General features: G+C 39.4%; 1 protein-coding gene across 4 annotated transcripts in view; it reads left to right on the top strand.

Annotated features, from left to right (window-relative positions):
- The window catches only part of INTS9 (integrator complex subunit 9), a 106090-nt gene that overhangs the window by 48001 nt on the left and 30328 nt on the right, over positions 1-27761 (top strand). For all 4 annotated transcript variants that reach the window (XM_045078382.1, XM_045078383.1, XM_045078385.1 and 1 more), the window contains 4 exons: positions 3442-3581; positions 5779-5865; positions 20506-20626; positions 21189-21323. In XM_045078382.1, coding sequence (XP_044934317.1) covers positions 3442-3581; positions 5779-5865; positions 20506-20626; positions 21189-21323 — 483 coding nt within the window. The remainder of the gene's footprint in view (positions 1-3441; positions 3582-5778; positions 5866-20505; positions 20627-21188; positions 21324-27761) is intronic.

Below are 27761 nucleotides of genomic sequence, written 5' to 3'. Positions count from 1 at the left end.
TCATTTAGGAGCTTTTTATATTATCTGTAAGAAATTTAACTCTCCTTTTGCATTCCTTGCTCCTTCTACAACCCCACTGACACTTTGTACCAGGGCATAGTTTTGAGCAAGGTACTGAAATAACTCAAGTCTTTCAGCTTTATAATTATATGCCTGTGCCTTCGATAAGCCGTACTTTTTGTAGTCTTACTTACAGTAGGTAATTGGGAATTGCTGTTATTCAGCCAATACAGTAAACTGTAAAAATTCTTGCTGACTTGAAATATCATATCAAATATTGCTTGAAATTCACAGATTCTGAATTGAGCCATGGATACCTATTGCTTACATATTATTATCACTGTGAGACTTGTTATAAGAGTCTGGGGCCAGTTTTATCATTTTAGAGAAAATGAAGATCAGTCACCATTCATGTTAAAGGTATTTAAGCCCAGCTAACAATCCTCATCTCTAGAGCGGCGTAGATGGCATTCTCAACAGACAGATAATGTATAGGGAGGCCAGGTTCCTGAGGAAATCCATGAGAGAAGCTACCATCCTGTTTTTTCCATGCACCCAGTGGATTACAGTGCTTGTAGGAGATGCTTTCACAGTTCGATGCCAAAAGAAAATTTGGAATACTTTTTCCCCTATTTTTGTACTCTCTTCCTGCCTCTCTTTCCATTTCAACACTCTCTGTAGATAAACTTTTTTTCTTCAAAGTATGTTTATGCGTCCTTTTGGGATAGTGGAATGAAAGAGAAGAAAGATAAAGTAATTGAAGGTGGCAGTTCAGGGAACAAGTTTGAGATAAAGTCATAAGAATAAGGGTGAAGATAAAGCATTACCAAGAATCCTGAGCTCTTCTAACTGCTATTCAAATCTTTTGTCCCCTTCATTTGTCATTTAGGAATTAGTGGGGCAGGTCCCCATCTGTTCAAAGATTCCTAATCCCAAGTGCTACATTTATTTTCAGTTTTCTACATATGGCACTGACTGGTGCAACCTTCAGTTTATGGACAACAGCGTAGAATTTATGAATTGTTCTCTAAAGACTTTCTGACCTGCTCCATGGAGCACTAAAAAATCAGAAATTGGAATTAAACAGTGACCATTTCACAGTTCATCTTACATTGTGCTAAAGGATTATCAATATATTTAGGCTTCTAGAGCTGTTGTGTAAGGTTTTTCAACTTGTATTGTCTTGTGGTTGGTATCAAATTAATAATAGTCACTATTTTAAGGTAGAGGTAGGGTATTTATGACTGGGAGAAAAAATAGAGTCACAGGATCAGGAGAGAGGTACTTACTCCAGTCCAGTCTTCACAGCCTTGTAGGTGAGCCAGGCAGACCTACTTCCAGCTTCAGTGAATTTATAATCTAGTGCAACTACCTGAAATATTTTTTGTATCCCCCAAAGTCCACACTGTAGACTGAGTTTGAGGTTTAGGGCAGTATAGTAAGCAGCCAGTAAATTATGAGTGTTTGACCCAGTTCATAGTCTGTAGAACCCAAGTGTATCTGTATACAAGTTGAATATTAAAATAATCCTCATTGGATTTCATCAAGTGAAAGAATATAAGCAAATATATAAATGTGGGTATATAAACATGGATTGGATGTTAAATTTATTTCTCAGAGGAAAAATGTTTGTATAGGCATTCTTGATAGATATAGATATATATAGATATAGATATAGATATAAATTTTTTTCCCCCTTCCAGCTGTCCTCACCAGATTTCTCATGATTCTAGACTCTGTGGGCTGATTCTTACATATGATAAAGAAATTTCAAACTCACCCAGTTTCTATACAGAAGAAGGAAAGTGGAGATGCTTTTGAGCTTTCTTGTTGCTTCAGCTATTGTTCCCTTGTTTTCTTCTGGATCTGTCATCCTGTGATTATATCTTGATTTTCTTATTTGTTTAAAAATGGTTCTAGAGAGGTTGTAGGGAACAGAACTAGTGGAATGTTACATGACCCTTCGTTATGAGGGTACTGTCTTGGAAGTGCCATGCACCATGGACTTAAGGGTGGTATAAATTGGCTATTACTGTCATTAGGCATTTTATTCACACAGATTGCCATTGCCCTAGCAATGAGTAGCTTCTGACCTCTGATCTACATGCTGTCCTCAAGAGCTGATTTTGTCTTGGTGGCTTTATTAAATTAACTTATTTCATATGTGAAGCCATTGAACTAGAAAATACCCACAGCCCAAATGGCACACCGTCTCTATTATTTGCAAAGACGGAACAGATATCTTTGTTACTACCTCTCTGTGGGAGACATACTAGCTCAATAACCCACTCTCCGAGCTAAAACATTTCCGTGGCTTACCCCATGCTGTCCTTAGTGCACCGTGCAGTTTCTCAGAGGGAACTTCAGTGATCAAGATGATGTCTGTGAGCCAGAGTGACACGTTTTCCCACAGAAGGTGCAGTTAAAATGCTGCATCGCTCCAATGACAGGGCACCAGGCCTTGCTTTGCACTGGCTCCCACAGCTGGGAGGGGACAGAGATGAGTCACACAGGATCCTTAACCTTAGAGACATTGAGTGCTGGAGGGACAGAGCAGTACTTTGAGGAGCTTTGAGGAACTTTTGCGTAGAAACTGTTGTGAGAGGGACGTCCATAAAATGCATTAGCGGTTCCGAGGAAGAGATGTTGGGTTTTTTGTTTGGTTGGTTTTTTTTCCTCACCTGGGCAAATCAGGAAGGCTTAATGGAAAAAGAGAATTGAGCCTTAAAAGACAGAAAGGACTTAACTATATGGGAGAACAATCTCTTCTACGCAAAGAGTTTTTATAAAATTTACTAACCATGACTGGCATTTTCCCTTTTCATGGGACCTTAATAAGGGAGTAAAAGGTAAATTTGTGGTGAAGGCTAGGGCAGAATATGAGAGTATAGTTTCCTTTTGTGATTCTGCCACAAAATTTTTGTTGTTATTGTTCTCTGTCCAGCACCAGTAGTCAAAAGTTATCTCAAAAAAGGAAAAAAAGTTTCCGCCTGCCTTTGACTTGTGAAGAGCTAGTTTCGGCCTGCTTCTCCCTCTGATACCAGTAAATCCATGTTGGTCGTGCCTTATGTTCTCATTCCCCTCACAGCTTCTGTTGTGCACTCTCTGCTTCATGGTAACTGGTTGCACTTGCCAGGCAGCAGCTGCTGGAGTGTCCTGTTGACGTTTACACTCGTATGTCAAACTCAGAGCTCTATTTTAGTAAAATCAGAGTGCTGCCAGAGCACTCCTGCGTTCTCATTAGCCATCCTGCCCTGCTACTTAATGTCAATATTAGGAAATACCCTAAAATGAGAGAACAGAAGTGTTGCAGGAAAGGCATCATTATTCTGTAGTACAAAAATGACTTCTCTGCATTCTGACAGCATCATTTTTCAGTCACTTCTTGCTGATCTGTGTGCCCTGAACAGAAATGTATCATTCCCTCCCCTTCCTTTGCAGACCGAGCTAATAGATCTGTCTACGGTAGATGTGATCCTCATCTCTAACTACCACTGCATGATGGCGCTGCCCTACATCACTGAGCACACTGGTTTCACAGGCACGGTGTACGCCACAGAGCCCACCGTTCAGATCGGCAGGTGAGAGCCATTATTCTTACCCCAGGAGAAAGTGGCTGAAGCACTCCTTTCTTCCCTGGGGACCGTGTAATAGTGTCCTGCCACGAGGCTGTCTCCTCCTGAGTAGCTAACCCAAAGAATTAGTATGAATAGATGACTCTCTAAATAAAACAAGTGCTCACCGGAATCGCCTTGAGGTTAATGCAGTGAGTAATCTTGGTCTTTTTGTTGTTGTTGTTGTTTTTGAAACAAAGATGGGAGGAAGGTGTTGGCGGAGACCGCTCCTCTGTGCAGGTGATACTAATTAGGGAAGGTAATGTTGAGTAAGACACCACAGAGTTGCAAGGTGAAGAGCGTCAGGAGAAAGCAGCATAACACATTTAAAAAAAGAAGAAATTTTATTACTTTTTTTGAGAATTCCCCTCCTTTATGATTTAGCACAGACTATAAACGGAGACAGCTTGCAGAAAACAGGGTAAGTAATTAGATGGTTGAGTTGAATGCTTTTGACAGAGTGCAACTCAGAACTCTAAGGAGCAAAAGGAGCCTTCCTTTGAATCTGAGAACACTCCGCCATCCGTCCCTCTGCCCCTCCCAAGCCTTCATGACACAGGTGGTTGCTTCAAGTAGCCCTAGCATCATTCTGTGAGAGAAAAGTTATGTGGAGAAAATCACCAATACATCTGGGTGGCTTAGTTGGTTATGCAACTGCCTTCAGCTCAGGTCATGATCTCAGGATCCTGGTATTGAGCCCCGCATTGGGCTCCCTGCTCAGTAGGGAGTCTACTTCCCCCCTTCCTGCTCCCCCTACTTGTGCTCTCTTTCTCTCTGTCAAATAAATTAATAATATATATATATATATATATATATATATATATATATATATTTTAATTACCTACCCCTGAAAAAAGCTTTGAAGCAAACTAACAAGTATGGTGAAAGGTAAAGATATTAAGACTCAAAAGGGGGGATCAAGGTGTTGATACGGACTCTTAGCTTTGGGTACCAGTGTCTTACAAAAGTGCAACAAGGTGGAATTAAACAGAGATGAAACCAAATATGCCTTGGTTTATGTGTCAGCTCCCATTAAAGAGCATGTAGTGTGTACAGAGAAACATCAGGGAATCTGAGGAAGAAACAGTACAAGGAAGTAAAACAGAGACGATGGATCAGTTGCAGGGAAAGGATAGGCTGAAAACATGAGATTCTAGTCTGAAAAAGTTACAGCATGAGGAAGGACACACCAGACTCCAGAGAGCTACAGCCAGAATAATAATGCACCTCGATCCCAGGTCTTTGAATGCTGAAACTAGTGCTGCTCCTTCAATATGAAAGAAGGAGATGGGATTAGGAATAAATAAATCTGGTGAAAATGAAATGGAAGTTGTTCAATATTCAGATGCTAGTAAATTGATGGCTTTGCATGTCTCTGTGCTCATTGGGAGAGGATTTAAGTTAATATGGATCATCTGTACTGGATTCTGAAAGGGGATTCAAGAGATTAAAAAATCTATTTCTTGCTTTTTGATCATTCTCTAGCCTTGCAGGAGTCTAACTGTCTCTGTGCCATGTCGTTCTCAGAGCACATGTATCATGGATCCTCTCGAGTGAGGCATTTCTTCAGTTCCCTCAGTTATGATTCCATTGTAATCCATCTTGTGGTCTGCACACACAACCTGTCCCTTTGCAGGTGCTTGAGTTAGGCTTTTAGGAGTAATCCTTAGAGTATTTTTCCACATGGAATTTTGTAAATCCCCAAAATACATGTCAAGAAAACGTACTTTTCCAGTTTAAAATGTCCAATTAATATTGTCATTAAAAAAATCTGCCCCACCCTGCTACCACCACAATCAGGTACTTCACAGTCATTTGACTTTTTCCCCTTTTATATTTTTAGTTATATAAAGGCAGAGATCTTAAGAGAGAGAGTTAAACCACGGTCTTGTGTATTTCAGTGTTCAAAGATAAGATGCATGTGAGGCTTGTTTTAAAGGTGAATTAAATCATTTATGTTTGAAATGTTTAACATGGAAGTTCAGTGAGATGGTTGGGGTTTGGTTCAGGTTTATGTAGAAGAGTGTCCAAGTTTATATGCAACAGAAAGAAAGATGATTGGGATGGAGGGAAGGCAGGCCAGCCCATTTGTCTTGACTGCAATGTTAAGAGTACAGTGTTTTTCTTCTCCTTTTGTGACGTTCACCACTTTTCTCTTTATCAGGCTTCTCATGGAAGAGCTGGTGAATTTCATTGAGAGAGTGCCCAAGGCTCAGTCTGCCTCCTTGTGGAAGAACAAAGATATTCAGCGGTGAGCAATAGGCCTGTATGTTCCTCTGGACAGTAGACCCTAGGTTTTGCAAAACAGTCTCATTTGTTTTCTTATATGTTACGCTTTAACATTTATACTGTTAGAACTAGAGATTCTCTTTTCCTTGTTTTAGGGAAGGGCTGTGTTTGATTCAACCAACACACAGTGGGAGGCAATCATGCCTTGTCCAAGGTACTGTGCTGTGTCTGAGTTTTTAAAAATTAGTAAAACAATTGGCACTGTCTTTGAGGTGCTCAGGGGTTGATGGGAAATCAGATCATTAACAGTTAAATTGCAGTCTTCGGTGGCATATATTGTAAGAGGTGCTTTTCATGGTGCTGTAGACCGTCAGAAAATGAAGAACTTTCTGTGTATGGAAGCTGAGGAGGACGTCCCTTAGGAGATGACAATGAAAGTGGGTCTTGGAGGAAGAAGAGGACTCTGCAGGATAGAAAAGATGAGGAAGTGCGTTCAGACACAGCATGATGGGATATAGTGTATTGGGGGACCAGGGAGAAGTAGATTAGAGTGGGAAGGCGGAGAGAAGAGGTGAGAGTTGAAACTAGAGAGGTACATTGGAACAAGATAATGAAGAATCTGATATGTAAAGTTTGAGTTTTATAAGATGGAGAGTGGGGAGTCCCTCTGTGGCTTATAAGGAGAGTGATGTGATCACATATTTGTTTGGGGGAAAGTAACTCTGGAAGCAGCGTGGGGGATCAATGGGGGTACAGAGACAGGAGCAGAAGACCAGGGGTCGGACTGTCAGAAACCCAGGCAAGAATAAAAGCCTGAACTGAGGCAGTAGCAGTGAGCATGAAGAGTCTGACTTAAAAGACATTTCTAAGACAGAATTGAAATCAATTGGTAAGAACTGTAGAAGAGGCTATGAAGTCAGCCTTAGGAAGATAGGAGGAGAGCTGAGTGGAAGCCAAGGGAGAAAAGAAGTTTCCCCAAACCTGGGCTTGTCAGTGGTATTAGATGCTGCAGAAATATCCTGTAAAATGAAGATGAGACCCTTGGTTAGGAAATCCTAGAGAGATTCATTTTATTTGAGTAGGAAGCCAAACCAGATTTTAAGAGGTGACAGAAGTAGAAATACAATGGCGGAGGGAAGGAGGCAACTTGATTCTACTTCCAGGCTCTCGTATTTCATTGGACACCAGCCAGTCTTTAGCTTACTGCAGTTTCTCTGAGCCTCCCAGCTGCTGCCCTACCTCCTGGCCCCACAGTGGTCCCAGCCTTCCAGGCCTCGCATCCAGGGTCTGGAGTAAAAACTTGTCTTTGGCTTTTTAGGTAATGGGTATCCCATATGTGCCTACCTAGGTCCACTGTTTTCCAGCCACCTTGCCACTGACTTCTCTTTCCCTCTAGGTCAATAACTTGTTAGCTCTCTAGTTATCTGAGCTTTGGAATGTCTTAGTTTTTGTGAATGTTGTTCTGAGAGAATATGTATGTATAGGGGCATCTGGGTGGCTCAACCAATCAAGCTTCCTACTCTTGAATTCGGTTCACGTCATGATCTCAGGGCCCTGCAGGAAGTCTGCTTCTCCTTCTCCCTCGCCCTCTGTGCTCTCTCTCACTCGCTCTCTCTTACTCTCTAATAAATCTTGTTTTTAAAAAAAAAAAGAACATGTATGTGTAGCTAAGAAAATATGCTTTGTTTTTATACTGTAACTGTTTCAGAGTCTGAGCATCTGTGTGTCCTCTGTGCATTCCTTTGTGTATGTGTTATTTGTTTTATTTAACTTAAATAGCACTTGCTGTGTGCCAGACATTATTCTCAGTGTTTTACTTAATTCAAGTACTTCTTTAACATCATCTTACAGAAGAGAAAACAGCCACAGCAGGTTAAGTAACTTGCTCAAGGTCAGCCAACTAGTGAGCAGTAGGATTTGAATTCAAACCCAGACAGGAAGTCTAATCTAATTCCAGAGTTTGGGCTTTAACTATTACGCTGGGCTGCCTCTTAGGCACACGTGTCTCTTCTCAAGTGCATGTGAGCCCCTTCATGTGAGGGGAAGTATGTGTAACTGTGCACGTTTTCTCTTCTGTTGGATGGATCTTTTTTGTATCTCTACTAACCCGATTATGGATATCATGTCTGTATGTCTTCATGGTAGGAAATGTCGGAGTCTTCTGCGTGTATGTGAGTGACTTCCTTGATCTAACCACACACCTACTTATGACAAGGTCCCTTCCCCTTCTCATTTTGCATTCTTATTCTCAACTGCCTTTCCTCCTGCCCATTGCTGTCCCTCCTTCTCCTGTCTTTGTCTCTCCTGTGTACCCGCTGGGCCACATCAGACCTAGTTGTCTACATTTCCCTCCTTAGAAATTTTAGGACTTTGTTTTCTTTCCCTGTGGAACATGGCTTCCCTTACTTCCTCCTTTTAAATTTGTACCCTTTATAATATTCTGCCATAAATAATTTTGGCACACCAGAGGTGATGTTCAAAGGTCACTATTTCCTGGCTCCGGAACCCTGGGCCAAGTCTTAGGAAGTCCCACGTCCTTATTTTGCCTTTTCTACTGTGACCTTGAGCAGAGTCCTTGGCATTTTTCCTTTGCCTCCATTTTTTGTGAAATACAGCAAGATAAATGGCTTACTAAAATGCCATCATTTATTAGGGAGAAGGGTGAATTGAACTAGAAGGAGCAGAGGGTGAGGAGGGTGGGGTTCCTTTTAAAAAAGGATGCTCCTTGAGATAAAACCTGAACTTGCTATCTCGCCACCTGGTGGGCAAAAGTCTGAAACTGTTGAACACTAACTTGGTAGAGAAGCAAGGAGAATAACTTGCACTATTGGAGAAGACCTTATTTCCTTATTTCATATACCATAATCATATTTCTGATTCTGGGCAAGTATTTTGCTTTGTCTTTTGAGCATGAGATGAGCCACAGTTACTGACAGAGAAAGGGAAGAGTCTGATTATTAGAAAGAATGTTCTACAGTGTTAAGATAACCAAACCAAGCAAGCTGTGTCCTCTTTTTCCCCTGAATAAACTCACCATAAATATTACAAGTGGTAAGAGGAATTTGAAGAGCTATTTTATAATTAACATCAGACAAAAGAGTTCTTTTGAAATATTCACCTAGAATTTAACCTTGGGCCAGAATACTAAAAGTGTTTCATTTGAATAGCATTTATGCCAAAGGATTTACATCACTTTATAATTTCTCTCTGTCACGTGCCAGTTTCTGTCCAGTGTCCCAAAGTACTGTGGCAAAACTAAACTGAGAAACACTGGTTTTTAGCTGTCCATTACAGTAGACATTTTTCCCAAGTGCTATGAGCTGTGTCTTTTTTTTCATTCCCTCTCCCCCCCCCCCCTTTTTAATTCCTGTACTCACCTTGTCAAGAGAGGCCTCAGGTAGGGATCATAGACTCTGCTGTCTCCAGGGATGGGGAAGGTAGATACAGGAGTAAGGTGGACCAGTGGCCGCACCCGTCTAAAGGGGCAGCTGACACACAGCTTCTGCAGATTATGGCCAGATGGAAACGTGAGCCCATTGCTGCCAAATACCCCCCCCTTTTTTTCTTTTCTTAAGTTAAACTCAAAATCTGGATGTTTTAAATGTGAGGGTTTTTTTCATCTTTTTAAGATGTTGGCTCACACGTTAAAATAAAATCCTGTATGATCCAAGCAAAACACCTCTGAGTTGGATTGGAGACTCAAGCCCCCGGTTTTTGACTTAAACTTTACACAGGCTGTCTTTTGGTTAAGTGCCTGGAATTGATGCATTTTAGTAGCTTAAGTTATTTAATAAGACTGTGAACTAAAGAAACTAATAAATTAAAATCTTTCAGACTCATTGGTCAAAGGGATCTGACAAACTCTCTTAAATCATTTGAAATTAGTTTGAGTTAGCTTTTGATTTAGTATTAGTATGTCTACCAAAAGAAGCTATTACTCTTGCTTTTTGGCAGCTATGGGACTCCCTGCCTTGGTTGACACTCCTCCTGAGATTTATTTAGAAGTTAGCCATCTTTCTTCCTTATTTTGATGCTGCAGTTTACTCTTCTTGAAAAAGAGATTTTGAAGGGTAGGAAATGGAGACTCCCTTGCAATGTAATTTTTGAGTCTCTGACTTTCTCATACCCACACTAGAAGTTTAGAGTTTGCAATAGGAAAATTTAAAGTGGAATATTCCACTTAAGAAACTAAACCAGCTAGAAATCTAGTTATAATTAAGAAGAAATCATTACAGGATATTGTCATAACCCTCTTGCGAGCATTAAGGAATTGTGCACCGATATATTCCTTGCTAAAATGTTATAGCCATTTTCAGTAGTCACTGTTACTTAAAATGTGGATTCATACCTTACCGAAGACATGAAAGAAAACATAGTTGAAGTTCCTCTGCTCTGATGCTCCATGGGCATTTATAGAGGAATTTATCAGGTCTAACTATATGGTAGGGAAAAAGTTAAAGCTATGGGTTTAGAGATCAAATAGACCAGTGTTTAAATTTCATATCTGCTTCTTAGTAGTGGTAGCAGTTTATTTTTTCTAGGCTCTGTTCCCTCATTTATAAAAATTTTATAAAATAAGAATAATATTAGCAACTTTGCAGGGCTGCTGGGAGGACCAAATCAGCATGAGAGTCCTTAAAACAGTGCCAGGCACATAGTAGGTGCTCTGTAAACATCAGCATCCTTTTTCCCTTTAATGATAGACTTGGCTGACATAACACCCTTTGAGTAATCAGCACACCTTTGCCTTCCACAGGCTAATTTATCTTGAGACGCCACCTTTCCTGATGAAAGCAAGGTAGTATAAGAAGGAAACCGTTTTTCTAATCCCACTCTTGCCTCCTGTTAGCCCTGTCATCCAGACACTGGGACTCATTTTCTTTTTTTGTAAAACAAGGAAACTGAATTCAAGTATCTCTGGGTTCACTTCGGTTATAGTTTTTTAAAGATGTTCAAGGGAGAGAGGCTCCTTCAGCCAGCGTTCATTGAATGGCAGGTACTTCAGTGAAGTCATCAGCACTTGTCTTTGAGCTTTGCAGTTCCAGAAACTTTATCATTTCATTTCACTAAAGGTTGATTAGCCTCTGAGGGGCTGATTCGGACTAACTAAACTCCCAGGATATTGACTGACAAACAAAAATCCCATTTAATTACTTTATGCTGAGACATCTGCCTGGCTCCAGAACTAAAAAGGTTAGGACACTCTGGTCTGGTCAGCAGGTTCACTTAAGAGATTAAGATAAGAGGAGGGTTTTTTTTGTTGTTGTTTTTTGTTTTTTGATAAGAATAGAATCAAAGCAGAGGTAGTTTAGGTATTCTGGAGAATTGTTTCTATAGTGCTTTTGTAGCCTGAGCAATTGCCTTTGTCCCTTTTAGAGATAAATTGATCTAAAACAAAAATCAGGCTTTATGTAGTTTCAGATTAGTTTTGAGAAATGCTTGATTATCAGGCTCCACTTCAGTAAACTCTGTAAAAATCACCACTCTGCTAACACATTTCCACTCCATCCCATCCACATGTATTTTAAGCACACTTTGCTGTAATGAGAGGAAAAAGACTTCTGCTTCTTATATTCTTTGTGTGCTGCTCTTATATTCATTTTGCAGAGTCCTTCATTCATCACACACTTAGAAAACGCCCAACCAGTGTTTTATCTACAAGCTTTTAAGTGGTCCTTGTGGACTTTAAAGTCTTCATCTTTAACACAAACACTTGGTCTTTGCTGCTTGTTGGATGCTGGTAAGATGGAAGAAGAGACAGCAGAGTTCTGGCATGATGTTGGAGCACTGGGGAAAGTTTATTAAGCATTCAATATGATAAGAAAAAACAAAACAATGAAATCTTTTAGAAAGTACTTATTAAACATTTAGACTTTGGGAACTTGACTTTGATAAGTTAGAAAGCCATAAAAATTAGAACTAGTTCCCACTGGGTTTCCTTATCCATCTTATCCTGAATCAGCCAATAATCTTAATGGCTTCAAATGGTTCTAAAAATGCCACTCTGTAATTATGGCCTCAAGAAAGCATAAGCAGAATTTTAGGGAAAGCTGGGTTAGAATGTTAGGGGATAGAAGGAAATAGTGAAAAAGTGACTAAATATCTCAAAGGAGTAAGAAAAGGCTGTTAACCAAAAGAATTTGTGTGTGTAAATATGGAATTCAGATGACTTATTTGTTGATTAACTGCCAAGTGCCTGGCATCATGGTAAGTTTGCAGGAAAGTGCCCAAAAAAGTTCAAGGCATAGTCCCTGTACCCAAGGAGCTTATCAAGCAAAGATTTTGTACTAAGTGGCAAGACTTAGCCTGGACTTGGCAGGTTAAGTAGGGTTTCAAAAAGGGAAGAGAAGATTCTAAAATAAGGCAAGGGTATGGGCAAAAACATGGCAACATGGGATGATGATGGGAGAGGTGGCTGAATTAGTTAAAATCAGCCAGTACACACCAGGAAGGAGAGAAAAGAATTGGAAATTAACATTATATTAAAAAATATTGAAGCTTTGGTCTTTTGAAAAAGTCAGCAGCATTTTTGACTAATTCCTAGTGGGGTTTTTTGGGGGTGTTTCTTTTTTTAAAGATTTTATTTATTTATCAGAGAGAGAGAACGAGCTCAGGCAGACAATGGCAGGCAGAGGCAGAGGGAGAAGCAGGTTCCCTGCCGAGCAAGGAGCCCTATGTGGGACTCGATCCCAGGACACTGGGATCATGACCTGAGCCGAAGGCAGCTGCTTAACCAACTGAGCCACCCAGGCGTCCCTTGAGTAATTCCTAGTTTAAGTCTTTTCTCTAACTGATAGGAAATTCACCAAATTGTGAAACTTTTGTCATCAAACATATATGAAAAAGGAAACCTCTGGATTTTTCACAAAGTGTCATAGGGCCCAACCTCTTGCCAAATTTGCTGGTACACTGCAGCCAGAACTTGTTAGTAATTGGCTCACTGGTTCGTACCTTTCCTGGGGCAACAAATGAACAGGTTTTGTCTTTTGTGTTGGGTACCGCTCAGTGCTGAGGATATGAAAATGCAAAAAGACACTACTATGTGAGTAATATGATATGATAGAATAAAGACATATGTTGTTTTTGTTGTTGTGTGTAACAAGGCTGTTGTCTCCAACAATGCTGTAGTAAACTGGTTGATAAAAATCATCATGAAGGTTTCTCTAGAAACAGATGATTTCTTTAGTTTCTTTGGAACATAAATTTATTATTTCTATGCCATCTACTCTGAAGAGAAGATGAGAAAAGATCCAAGTTGAAATATATCTGAATTTTTCACATGTCCTTTGTTTGACTTAAGGAAATCATTTCCCTACCTGAAACACTCCAGTAATTTCTCTAGAAGTAGGTTCTGAACTGTTAAAGACAGAAATAGTAAATGTTTCATATCTTAAGTCTTCCCTTTTTCCCTTACTGAGGGCTCAGAGCATTTGCTGGCTTAATCTGGAGGTTGAATATATGACTGTTTAATCTCTAACAGAGAGTGGAAACAGTAGCCAAATGCCTCATTTGGAGAAAGACTACTCCAGATTTTAATCTGCTTAATTTTTGTAGGACCTTGTCCTAGGTGGGAAGGGGGGAAAGTATGCTGGGAAGGGACAACAAAGGGAAGAAAGTAAAGCCCAGATGTTTGCAGAATGGCAGTGCTGATTGTCAAGGGATGGGAAAAGGAGATCCATAGTAAAGAAAGAGGATGTAATATATAGAATGGAATAATACTCGGCTATCAAAAAGAATAAAATCTTGCCCTTTTCAACAACATGGATGGAACCAGAGAGTATTATGCTAAGTGAGAGAATGACAAATACCTTATGATTTCACTCATATATGGAATTTAAGAAACAAAACGATTGAACATAGGGGAAGGGAAGGAAAAATAAAATAAGATGAAACTAAGGAAAGAAGCAAACCATAAGAGATTCTGAACTCTAAGAAATAAACTGAGGGTTGCTGGAGGGGAGGTGGGTGGGGGGAAGGGGTAATCGGGTGTTGGACATTAAGGAGGGCACCTGATATAATGAAACTGGGTGTTATATGCAACCGATTAATCACTAAATTCTACCCCTGAAACTAACCATACAATATATGTTAACCAAATTGAATTTAAATAACGAACTTAAGAAAGGGAAGGAGGAAAGTAGGAAGAAGGAAAGAAGGGAGGAAGGAAGGGTCTAATCTAGCCTTGTGTATGACTTTTTGCCCACCCTCTAATGGAGGTGACTCAGTTCAGCAGCCAAATTCACCTAGGTGGAAAGATGCCGTTAGGCTGCAGACATGTGCAGTCTAGGTTCAGGCCCCACCCTCTCAGGCCACTCCCGTAATAGCCTTCCTGCTCTGGCATAAAGTTAAGAAACCTTTCTGCTCCTACCCAACCCAGAATAAGTCTTTATTTTTAATGAAGGTCAGCTCTAGGGGGCCCAAGCCCTGGTGCTCCCTGATCCTGAGAAATTTAAAGGAGGAGCTAAAGCAGGAGAGTAGCTTAGATTTTTCCTTGAGAGCATGTAGAGCAGTGCTTGGGCTACTCAAGTTCAGAGTCATTGCTGCTCATTGAACTAATTCACCCCAGGCTGAAGTTTATTTACCATGGTATTGTGGGAACTGCATATACTCCTGAGCTGTAGTGGCTGCATCTGGGGGTAGGGGGCAATTAGAGTCCGTCTGTTGTCAGCATCTGTTCTGTGTCAGAGACTCCCATACATTATATCATTTAACCCTCACAGAACGACTCTGAAAGAAAGGTGCTGCTCTCCCTATTTCACAAATGAGTAAACTGAGGCTCAGAGGTGAAGAGGTAACACTGGAATTTGTAGGCAGACAAGTCTGTAAATCCTGTTTTTTTCCATCCTTTGCCTGAGAGAGAAACCTCTCCTTTCTCTGAGGGGTTGGCAGAGAGTCAGTAGGAATGTAGAAGGAGAAGAGAAGTGGTGACAGCAGCCCTCACTGGGAGCCGTCCAGAGGGGCCTTCTGTGCCACTTCCCTGTCTCCGATACACAGTCAGGCCATGTTCCCAAAGACCATGTGAGATGTGCACCTGGCATTGACCACTGTCACAACACCTGAGAAAAAGTGACAAATGGTCTAGATTTTAAAGGAGTAAGTGTTGTCCACGCAAAATCAGAAGATGACAGTGTGGTGGGTTATAGGCTTGAGGGAGCCTGGCACCGAGAGAGCTGTTGATAGCCTAGTTTATAGAACAAAGGCTGAGGCAGGACCCAGATAAAGAAGGGCCTTATAAAGTCATGCTAAGAGCCTTTGATTTTATCCTGAATTTAATGGAAAGCCATTAAAGTGAAGGAGAGGAGGGTTGGATATGTGTGTGTGTGTAGATTTGCATTTTTAATGTACCATTTAAACCCTTTGGTGAGGAAAGGCAAGTCTGCAGGCAGTGATGACTCATGGCTTTTGACATCTCTTTATTGCCTTGTACCACTGTAGAAATTTTCTGGACTTAAGCTCCTTATGAGCAGAGGCCTTTCTGTTGTTCCTGTTAATATCTCTTACAGGACTTCAATGCTATGGCCGTAGTCAGGGCTAAATATTTATTGAATAAATATTATAAAACCTAAAGCAATCCGGTGTACATAGGTTAGATAAGCGAAATAAAATCTTGTGTCTGTTTATGCAGAAGCTAAAGGGAAGAATTATTAGTATTTTGTTGCTGGAGAAACAAAGGTGAAGAGTATTGGAACAATGTGATCTGTATGCTAGGTTAACACTGGCCACATAACATTGTTAGGGTTATTTTTTCTTTCTTGCACGACTTTTTGTTTTCCCTTGAGTTAATAGGGCTCTTGTTTGCTTATTTGCTTAGTTTCCTACATACTTCTTACTGATGTATCTTCAACCTCTCTGCCATTTGTATAGGTCTCTCCTTAGTATGTTCAAACTCGCTGGGTGTTGTAACAATTTTATCTTCTTGGAAATCTTCTCCCAGAGCCTTCTGTCTTTTCCCAGTCTGATCCCAGCTGCTCTTGGACTTGCTGCATGGCTCCCAGTTTTGGATTTCCTTCACCATTATCCTGAAGATATCTTCAGCTCTTTATTCTGTTGGAAGCTCTATTTCCTGGGTCTTTCTTCATGCCTTCATTTTGCTGGGGACATCTGAGAAAGAATGCACAGAAGGTCAATTTTCTGAGCCCCTGCCTGTCTAAAATGCCTTAGTTCTACCCTTACCTTCCGGTGGGTAGAAATCTAGACGTGATAACAGTTTTCTTTAGCTTCTGGAAATGCCACTGAAAAGTCCAGTACTGTTCTGAGTCTGTATCTTTGGTATGTATCCCACTTATTCCTTTGTGGAAACTTTAAGAATTTTCTTGTTCCTTAAATTTGTGATGATGTGTCTTAATGAAGGACAGTTTTCACTCATGTGCTGAGTACTTAGTGGGTCCTTACCATCCAGAACAGAGGTTCCAGTTGTGTCCAAGCCCCTGTTCAAGGGGCCAAATCTGGCCTGCCACAGTTGTTACAGGTAAAGTTTGATTGGCAAAGAGCCACACTCATGCATATACATACTGTCTGGGGCATTACACAGCTAAGTTGAATGATGTGACAGACTGGTCTACAGAGCTTAAAATATCTGTGGCTTTTTACAAAACATGTTTGCTGACACTCCCCCGCCCCCCTGCCGCCAGTCTAAAAAAACAAGAACTTCAGTTTTGGCCAAAAAAAAAAAAACCCAAAATACCAAAATTTTTTTTGTTTTTAAAATTTTCTCTGTCATGTTTTGTGTTTCCCTCTTTCTAGAACTCTCACTACTTAGATTTTGAACCACCTGGACTGGAACTCAGATCTGTTTTTCTGCCCTCTCTTCCCTCTCTTTGTTTATGTTTGCTCTTTTGCCTGAAATATTTTGTTTGCCTCCCAACTGAACCATGAGTTTTTCACTTTTGCTGTCATAATTTCTTATTTTGGCATAATTTTATTTTATTTGACAGACAGAGATCACAAGTAGGCAGAGAGGCTGGTAGAGAGAGAGAGGGAAGCAGTCTCCCTGCCGAGCAGAGAGCCCGATGTAGGGCTCAATCCCAGGACCCTGAGATCATGACCTGAGCTGAAGGCAGAGGCTTTAACACACTGAGCCACCCAGGTGCCCCATAATTTTTTTTAAAATTAACCTTTTTATTATAAACAACAATAATAATAATACATAGTTAATAAATTTTTATAAAGCAGCCATCCTTATAAATGCTACCCACGTCTGAAATAAATGTTTCCACTAACTCAGAAGCCCCTCTCTGTGCCCCAATCTAATTACAGCCCACTCTGACACATATATCGTGGATTTCGACCCATTGCAGCACTGTCTTTTTTGCAGCTCAGATTATCCTGGCTTTGGACCGTGAGCCTCTTTGTGCTGTCCACTGTGTCCTTTTATTGTGACCTTTGTACCCTTTGACTGTTTCCTTGCTATGTACTTTAGCAAGATGTTTAGGACTCCTCTTGTACATTCCTTGCCCTACATCTGGAGTCACCCATTTCTCTAAAAAAAACTCTGTAATCTTTTAGTGGGAAATGGAATTGTCAGCTCCTGATCTGGTTGCTAACAATGCTTATTACTCCTGCATTCGTCGTTATTTCTAAGTCATCATTTGGAGGAAAGAGTATGTGTATTTTCCTTCCCTTTTTTTTTCCATGCTCATATTATATTATCAGATATATTACAGCCATTACATACTATCTTCCCTCTCTCTTTTAATCTTCATTTGGTCTTACTTCTACATGACTATATATTTAATACTCAGTACCAGCTTATGTATCGATGTTTCTATAGTCATTTAGGTTGTCTGAAACTCATTCTTCACAAGATACCGCAGGATGGGATCATGAGAACAATATTCCCTGAGTTCTTGCAGGTTAATAATAGTTTATCTGTGCTCTGTAAACTTGAGAGTCAGTTTTGTTAATGTATTATCTTTGGCTTGCATTTTTTTTTCTTTGAATGTCTCCAATATTTTACCGTTTTTTTCTTTGAGTAAAACAGCACTGCTGTTGAAACTCTAGTATTGTATTTTTCCCTTGTAAAGCATTCACTCTTTTTGCCTAGCTGCTCTAAAGTTTATTTAAAGTGTAAATATTTTCCCAGAATATATCTGCTGTTACTTCTTCTGGGTCAGTATTCTCAGGTATGCAGTGTGTCCCTTCAGTATTTAACTCCAAGCCTCCTTTTATTTTAGCAATTAGAGCTTTTAGTATTTGTTCTGTTCCCTTGTTTGGATTTCTGTTAGGGACTCCTGTTCTCTATATTTTGCTTCTTCCTTGCCTGTCTTCATTATCTGCCACTTCCTTTCAAAGTCTTTTTATCACTTCATTTCTTTTTAGCATTTAATCTTTTCTTCCTATGTTCTTCTTACCTGTTGTGTGTTTATCCACTCATATTTCTATTAATTTAGTCTTCATTGTTGAAAAAATTTTTTAAATTTCTAACTTTTTTAAGTTCCGTCACCTTGTTTTGAAGCTTTTCTGATTTTTCTTTTATGTGGCTCTTTTGTGTCTTGTGTAATTTTTTTGTTTTTACTTGAAATTTTGGTAGGTTTTGGTGGTATGCTTTCGTTGTCTGTATACTGTCATATTTTTATGTCCAAGAGCTTTTTTATTCTCTTAATGCTCCCCCTTTTTTTTTTTTAATAGAAGTCACTTCTCATTTCTTAGTCTATCTTATTTATCTCTCTAAGGATAGTAATGATACTACCTTTTAAAGTTTTATGATGGGCGCAGGGATGGCTCAGTGGGCTAAAGCCTCTGCCTTCAGCTCAGGTCATGATCCCAGGGTCCTGGGATTGAGCCCCACATCAGGCTCTCTGCTCAGCGGGAAGCCTGCTTTCTCCTCTCTCTCTCTCTGCCTGCCTCTCTGCCTACTTGGGATATCTCTCTCTCTCTCAAATAAATAAATAAACAAATCTTTAAAAAAAAAATAAAGTTTTATGCTACTAGCCTAATTTACTTCCTCTCCTCCTCCCTTCATTTGTTTTAGCCTTTATCATTTTAGAGACTTTCTTCAAGCGTATGGTGATCCTTGGTTATTGGCTATGTTTAGGAGTCGGACAGTAAAAAACTGATTAGAAAGTCTGTGCCATGAGTTAGGACTTATTGAATTCTAGACTTTACCATACTGTAAGCGGGTTGGGCCAGTATCTTTTAGTTGATTTTTTTCTTTGCTGCCGATCAAATTCTTCAGAGAAGTTTCTTCTGATCAGCTACCCTGGAGGATATAAGCCTGACTAATAGTGTCCTGAGAGCCTTATGAGAAGAAAATTGTTACTCTTGGTATATAAACTTTTGCTTATTAAACAAAGCTGCTTCTAGGTATTGATGGTTTCCCCTAGTCTAGACTTTCATTTTTAATTTCTCCAGAGAACAACCTCTAGCAACACGTGTGGGAAGGGAAGAGGCAGTCACTGAGCTGTCTGGACTAAGTGAAGAGAACTGGAAGGTTCTATTTCTTATCAGTATTTTTTTTTCAACAGATCCTCTTGTTTTTAGGCTCACCTTCAACCTCACTTCCACATGTGCCTATTGTTTCAGATTGCTGAGCTTTTTATGGGTTCTGCAGTATAAATTAATATGAATTAAATTTTCCTGTATCTGCTAAGTCAGTTGTCTTTTTACTTTCCACTTTCTAAAATGCTGTTGCTGTTGCCTCTTATTCTCTTTGTCTTGAACGTGTGTGTGTGTGTGTGTGTGTGTGTGTAAAGCTCTTTACTATGTTTAGTGGTATTTCAGGAGAGAGAGTAAAGCTAATGCACACTTTTCAGTTGACCAGAAGTTCCTTGACCTATTTAAACAGAGAATCTCAGGGAAGTCACTTACCCAGGTCTGTTCCCAATTCTGTTAGAACAAATGATACAGTCTTCTTCTAATGACAAAGTTTTGTTTGCTTGTTTTAAGGGATACTCCTGATGCTGATCTGAAAAGTCACAAATTGTGTTATATTCTCCTCCTTTATGCCAGGCCTCAACTATGTTTAACTCAGTCCTTTTCTATAGCTTTGCAGGCCCATGAATGAAGTATATTTCACTTATCATTCATGAAGAAAAAAGAATTTGAAATTTCATGTAGAAATGTTCTGTGTTAAGACATACATGATAAGTCCTAGAACAACCACTAAGGAAATAACTCAGAAAAATATAGTGAAAAACCATGAAGGAAATTAAAAGGCTGCATCAGAAAGTACTTACTTAGTATCAAAGGGTAAGTAGTAAAGGAAGAACAAAGGAACAAAAAGGACATGAGACATAGAGAAAACAAAAATTGGTAAACATAATCTAGCTGTATCAATAAGAAATGTGAGTAGATTAAATAGTCCAAATGGCAGAGATGACCAGACTAGATTAAAAAATAAAACACACACAATATCTAGCTATATGCTGGATAAACAGAATAAAAATTATAAAAAGAATAGAGAAAAGTTTTTTGGTTTTTTTTAAGATCAACAAAACTAGCAAACCTCTAGCTAGATTGACAAAGAAAAAAAGAGAATACTCAAACTGCTAGAATCAGAAATGAGAGGGGGACAGTACTACCAAACTTAGAAAATAAAAATGATTACAGAAGAATCCTATACACAATTCTATGCCAGTAAGTTGGACAACTGAGATGAAATGGACAGATTATTTGAAAGGAATCCGCAATAACATAAAAAGTTGGCATTGTGATGCATTTACAGGCTGTTGCCTTCTCCACTCAAGGATGCAGTGGAAGTATCAACCTGGAGAAGATGCTATACAATGCAAGAGGTGAACTCTGCCCTTAGCAAAATCCAGCTGGTGGGATATTCTCAGAAAATTGTGAGTGTTAAATTTTAAGTGATACATGAATGCTTTCAGTTTGTATTGTTACCCTTTGGGAGGAGGACTTCTCACCCTATTCACTTCAGAACGGTGGGTGCAACTTTATAGGTTTTGGACAAGTGAAATAGGAAATAGGGAGTATAAAACAGATCAAGAAGCAGTTTGGCAAGTAAAATTTTTGAACTCTGACCAGGTAGTTAAGGATTCCCATTTTTGTTAACTTGTGCCCAGAGCCACTCAGTGTAGAATGACTGAGAGATTAATGCCTAGCCTAAAAAAAAAAAAAAAAGAAAGAAAGAAAAGAAAAGAAAACCCAAGTATTTCTCTCTTTGGTCTTTCTGGTAATCTGTCCTCTCTTTCTTTTGATGAGTAAAGCCTGGGAGCCTGGTATATGTGGCTAGGTTGAAACTCAGAGAGGGGGCAGGTCAAAACTGTAGGATTGCTTTCTGGGTCTGCCTATCTGGTCTCCATTTCTGGGGTTTTTTCCCTACAAAGAGTTACCTGGTGTGACTGCACTGCTGAAAGCTCATCACACATTCTTACTGTGGCTCTTTTCTAGGAGCTTTTTGGTGCAGTCCAGGTGACTCCGCTAAGCTCAGGCTATGCCCTTGGAAGCTCCAACTGGATTATCCAGTCCCATTATGAGAAAGTATCGTACGTTTCCGGATCCTCCTTGCTTACCACACATCCCCAGGTAATTCTAATTCTCTTTTAACACTCAGGTTTTTGGTTATTTAACCCAAATTCATAATGTATCCAGAGTATCATCAGTTGTTTGTTTGTTTGTTTGTTTTTCAATTTTTTAATTAACATATAATGTATTATTAGCCCCAGGGGTACAGGTCTGTGAATCTCCAGGTTTACACACTTCACAGCACTTACCATAACCCAACCCTACCCTACCCCCCTACCCAATGTCCATAACTACCCCCCTACCCCCCTCCCCCCGGCAACCCTCAGTTTGTTTTGTGAGATTTAAGAGTCTTATGGTTTGTCTCCCTCCCGATCCCATCTTGTTTCATTTTTTCCTTCCCTATCCCCCAAACCCCACACTTTGCCTCTCAACTTCCTCATATCAGGGAGATCATATGGTAATTGTCTTTCTTTTTCAGTTGTTTTTAAATCTTACTAATTTTGGTTTCTACATGTATCCTTTTTTTGTTGTTGTTAGAGTAGGAATGCTGAACATGAGATCCATCCTTTTGATAATTTTTGTACTATACCTTATTGACTCTAGGTACGGTGTTACATAGCCCATCTCTAGAGCTTGTCTTGCTTAACTGAAGCTTTGTATTCTGTAGACGCTCTTCATGAAAGTTAGACTTTTCACATCCCAGTATTTAGGATTGCAAGTTCCTCTGTGAGATCGGGCTGTCTTTAGGTTCATCTCTGGAATTCTGAGATTTTCCACCACTTGCAGTTACCATGGCCTGATATAGAACAGAAATGATCACTCATTTACTGAGCAAATATTATTTATTTCTTTATTGAGGATCTCCTCCGTATCAAGCACTCATCTCACCCCAAAGGCACAGTCCCAGCTCATGAATCCATGTTCAGAAGAGCCAAGAGGCCGTTGTGACTGCAGTGTGCTGAGTTCAGTCAGTAGGGATGTCCATGAGATTCGCAGAGCCAGGTCACATGGAACTTTGTAGACCATGATGAGAAATTTGGACTTTATTTTATTTTTAAAGATTTATTTATTTATTTTAGAGAGCATGAGTGTGAGGGGCAGAGGGAGAAGGAGAAAGAATCTCAAACAGACTCCATACTAAGCACAGAGCTTGATCTCACAACCCGGAGATCCTGACCTGAGCTGAAACCAAGAGTCAGATGTCCAACTGACTGCACCACCCAGGCGCCCCTGGGTTTTATTTTAACATGTAGAGGGAAGCTATTAGGAGATTTTAAGTTGGTTGTTCGTTAACAGTCTTATTTGGCAAGTAGCTAAGTACATAACCGTTGTTACAAATATATTCTTTATTCCTTTTTAGGGATTATTGTTCATTTCATAAATCCTGATTCTTTTCATGTTTGTAAAGGAGAGGCAGAGAAGATTAGATGTCAGCTGACGGATGGGTACATACATAGATAACTTGGGGAAGCCCATATCCTTTTTTTTTTTTGGCTTTCACATAGATTTATTGTGACAAACAGAAAGCACACAATTTGCTTGAATCTACCTCTGACCTAGCAAAGGCTAAAATACTTTTTTTTTTCATATCCTATTTTAATATGAAGGAAAAAAATAACTGCTGTAGGTCTAGAACAAAGGATGCATCTGAGCTACCACTTTGTATTGGCTTTTTTCATACCTTCTTTTATAGTCAAGTTTCATCTCAAGGTCTAGAGGGGACAAGTTGCTATTTTTTCCTATAGCTAGCAGAATTCTAGGCCTTTCCCGCTTATTGAAATCAGAAGCCCATCAGTGTCATCTTAATCTGCTTCATTAAATCAAAATACTTTATTGGCAGCTTCTATCATTCTTGATATATTCTTCCATAAAAGACAGAAAGATTACTTGGCTGCCAACTCTTCCGATTTGTCCTGCTTAGATCAAAGCCTTTACAGTACTACTGATGTAATTTCCAGTAAATTATTCTTCCAAGATTCGTAAATTTAAAGGAAAAATAAGGTCTTGAAAGTGATGAGCAACATACCTAAGTAATTAATTTTAATTTCTAGCTGGTAACCAGGGTTGTATGTAAAAAAAAATAATGAATTAGATTTTCTTTTACCCAGATAATTGGATTCTATATTGAATTAGCAGAGATAAGAAAAGTTAAGGTTTGGAAAAACTTAATAGTCCGCTTTGTAGGTCAGCAGACTATGGCCCATGGACCAAGTTTGGCTTGCCACCTGTATCTGTAAATAATGTCTTATTGCAGTAGAACCACATTCATTTAGTAATGGATTGTGTATGACCGCTTGCACAGTGTAACAGCAAAGTTCTGCTTTAGAGTTAAACTTTACAGGAAAGGCCAGCTGCTGACCTACTTGAGTGGCATCTCCCCAGCTGGTAAGAATAGGCTGCTGTTGTGATCTCATAAGCTAATAAGTAGAGGGGAGTGGCACTTTGGATTAAGCCTGACATGGGAAGAATGGAGTGACAGAGAAGACACTGACAGGTCTTTAATTCAACAAATGCTTACTGAATGCTTTCTGTTTTCAGGGAAGGAAAAATACAGGCCAGAGATTTCTTGCTTAGATGATACTGAGAATGATGATGATGACACTAATCCAGTCGACGTGGAGTTGGCAGAGGGGGTTCCAATTTCAGGAGGGGGTAGTGGGTATGATGAATAGGAATTTGAGTGGACACTGGCGACAGATGAAAATAGAGAACTGGAACTTGGAGTGATGGCAAGCCTGGAGACAAAGTAGAGGAACAGCAGATTTTTTAAAGTCTGTACAGAGCTGAAGGGGAAAGACTGAGTTGCAGGAACATTTACCCATAAAAAGTGGAAGGAAGAAAAATGATCTTGAATAAGAATGGAGAGTTAGAGTGCCTGGGTGGCTCAGTACTTAAGCAGCTGCCTTTGGCTGGGGTCATGATTCCAGGGTCCTGGGATTGAGCCCCACATCAGGTTCTCTGCTCAGCAGGAGACCTGCTTCTCCCCCACTCACTCCCCTGCTTGTGTTCCCTCTCTCACTGTCAAATAAATAAAATCTTAAAAAAAAAGGAAAGAAGAATTAGAGAATTGACGCCCACAAAAATATAGTATCCCAAATGGAAGAAGAGAGGTAGCTTTTACTGAGCAGAACATCTCAGTATTAATTTTTCTGATTGATCTGATATTCAACAATGTACTGAATTCTTATATTCTAATATTTATCTATTGATGGTGATATTATCTGCAAAGAAGTAACAGTTTTGTCACTTCTCTTCCAATCCTATTTTCTTTTCTTTCTTTGTTCCTGTCTTACCAACTACATACTGTAGTCCCAAGTAGACAGAAGTGATGATAGTGGCAGCCTTGTCTGTACTAGATTTTAAAGGGAATGCCTTTGTAGCTTCTTCATTAAATAGCTGGCTTACCCCTTATTTTAGCTAGCAAGGTAAGGAGTTTCTCCTCTGTTCCCAATTTTCTGATTTTTAAAGATCTAATGTAGATGTTGTACTTTACCAAATGCTTTTTTTGAGTCTATAGGATGATCATGTGATATTTTTCATTTAGACCAGTAATGTAGTGAATTACAATATTAGCTTCTCTTATATTTAACTGTCCTTGTAGTCTTGGGATAAGCCATATTTGATCTCAATGTATTCTTTTTAAAACACTCCTGGAATAAATTGGTAAGTATGTCTGCATTAGTGATTTTCTTCAAAGAATAAGTTTTTGCTTTTAATTGTTGTATTTTTATTCTCTCTTCTGCCCTTTATTATTTCCTTCCTCCCATCTTTGGGTTTACTCTGTTGCTTTTCTTTTAACACTTACCTCATTTGTTTCCATCCTTCTGTGCTTTTCAATAACTGTGCTTAAAGCTATCAGTTTCTCTCTTAGTATCATTTAACTCTGTTAAATTGTTGATACATAGTGCTCTGTCATTCATCTCTAAGTATATCATAATTTCCTTCATAATGTTCATAATTTAAGTAGCCAAAGTTTGTTTTGTAGTGCTTGTCTCTTTGTTTCTAGTCCATCCAATATGATTAGACTTAGGGTTAGATGAGAGACTTTTTTCAAGTCATACTTAAATGTTTCTGGATTTCTCCCTCCCTTTCCTTTCCTTTCCTTTTTTTAATTCCTCCTTCCTTCCTTTCTTCCTTCCTTCCTTCTTCCCTGCCTGCCTTCCTGCATTTGGATAAGAGTTTACTAATTCACTGAAGTTACATTGAAACACAGTCTGTTTTTTAAGTGTCCTGTGTATGTGGGAAAAGACTGTATTCACTGTTGAATGAAAATTTTTCTATATGTATTTACTCATTTGAGTTTATTGTGTTATTCTGGTCTTTCATATTTGTTTAGCTTCCAGTTTCTGAGAGGATGTGTTTGTTGATCAGTTTCTCCATGTACTTTCACCAGTTTTTGCTTCTTCTATTTTTAAGCTGTGTAGTCAGAGGTGTATATGTTCATGATCATTATGTTTTATCGGGTTGCGTATTTTTTTTCCTATCAAAAATGCATTAAAAGCCGAAAGACTTTCTCCCCACTCCATATTTGCCTGGTATTCTTTTCCATCCCTTTCTTTTCATTCCTTCTGTATCCTTTTCTAGTGAATTCCTTGTAGACAGTATAGTAAGGGATTTCTTTTCTTTCTTTCTTTCTTTTTTTTTTTTTAAGATTTATTTATTTTAGAGAGAACCCTCATGCAAGTGGGAAAAGAAAGCAGACTCCCCACTGAGTGCAGAGCCTGAGGCAAGACTCAGTCCCGGGGCCCCCAAGATCATGACCTGAGCCAAAACCAAGAGTCAGACATTCAACCACCTGAGCCACCGAGGCGCCTTGATTCTTTTTTCTTTTTTAACCACAAGGGCCTTTTGATTATTAAAACTATTTGTTTGTTTTTAAGATTTTATTTATTTATTTTAGAGAAAGAGAGCACAAGCATGAGCAGGGGGAGGGACAGAGGGAGAAACAAACTCCCATGGAAGCAGGTAGCCCAAAGCAGGGCTCCATCCCAGGACCCTGGGAGAATGACCTGAACCAAAGGCAGATGCTCTGCCAACTGAGCGCCCCCAGGTGCCCCAATGAAACTACTTATATTTCCTGTAATTACTGTTGTATCGAGGGCTTATTTTTGCAATCTTATTTCATGGTATTTTTAGTTTATTCTTTTCTCTGTCCTTTCTTCCCTTCTTTTAGATGGCTAAATTTCTTTCTGTAAGTTTGAACACATGTATTTGATTATTATTCTTCTGGGTTTTTCCTTAATTTATTTTTCCTTTGAATATCCTGAGCCTATCAGTATCTTTTTCTTTCCCTCCAGAGCCACGTCTTCCTCTTGTCTCTGCCATCTTTTTCTTCTTCCTCCCCACCCCACCACCCTCCCACCGTGTTCATAATGTCTGGAATTTTAATTCTGGGTTATTTAGAATGCATGTAGAGTACTGAATATATTATTATAGACAACAGTGAACCTTACTGAGTTTTGGGTTTTTTTTCCCCAACCTTACGTCCTGTACATCTCATAGTCCTTCTAGATTTACTTTCCTTCTTCCAGGAATACTTGAGGAATGTTCACCAAGAGAGTCCTAAAATGGTAACCCTTGTGAGGTCTTAAAGTATGAGAACATCTTTAGTATTTCCTCACATGTAAATGATAGCTTGGATAGATATAAAATTCAAGGAAAAGAACTTTGGAACTATAAAGTTTTGAAGGTATTTCTTCTTTTTCCACTTGTACCCTTGTTGCAGTTAAGAACTGCAAAGCCCTGGGACACCTGGATGGCTCCCTCATTTAAGCAACCAATTCTTGATTCTGGCTTCTGCCATTTCAGGGGTCCAGGATTGAGCCCTGCGTTGAGCTCTGAGCTCAGCAGGGAGTCTGAGGATTCTCTCTCTCCCTCTGCCCCTCCCCCTGCTTGCTCCCTCTCTCTCAAAAAATAATGTAAATCTTTCAAAAAAAAAAACTGCGAAGACCTTTAGATTTGTGTTCCTTTATATGATCTGCTTTTAGAATTTTCACTTTGTCTTCAGTATTCTTAATTTTTGCTATGATGTATTTTAAATGTGTATTTTTTTTCTATCAGTATAATACTTTGAGAAATCTTGCAGTTTCCTTTAACACAGAAAGAATCTTAATCATTGTTAAAATTATTTATTCCTTTTTTTTTTTTCAAGATTTTCTGTATTTATTTAATATATAGAGAGAGATCACAAGTAGGCAGAGAGGCAGGCAGAAAGAGAGGAGGAAGCAGGCTCCCTGCTCAGTGGGGCTCGATCCCAGGACCTGAGATCATGACCTGAGCCGAAAGTAGAAGCTTAACCCACTGAGCCACCCAGATGCCCCTATTTATTCCTTCTGGTTAATTTTTTTTTCCCTCCTTATGAAACTTCTAGGTATTGACACTGTGTTTTCCACCTTGCCCCCCCCACCCCACCCCCCCATCTCCTTCTTAAAGCCTCCTGAAAGGACTCCTCAACTTGATCTTCCAGCTCATGAATTCATTCTTTGGCTCTATACATAC

Source organism: Mustela putorius, unplaced genomic scaffold (assembly GCF_011764305.1).
Source record: "Mustela putorius furo isolate JIRA1106 unplaced genomic scaffold, ASM1176430v1.1 tig00000242_pilon_pilon_pilon, whole genome shotgun sequence".
Taxonomy (NCBI): Eukaryota; Metazoa; Chordata; class Mammalia; order Carnivora; family Mustelidae; genus Mustela; species Mustela putorius.
The sequence above is the reverse complement of the archived record's forward strand: the minus strand, read 5'-3'. Positions and strand labels throughout refer to the sequence as shown.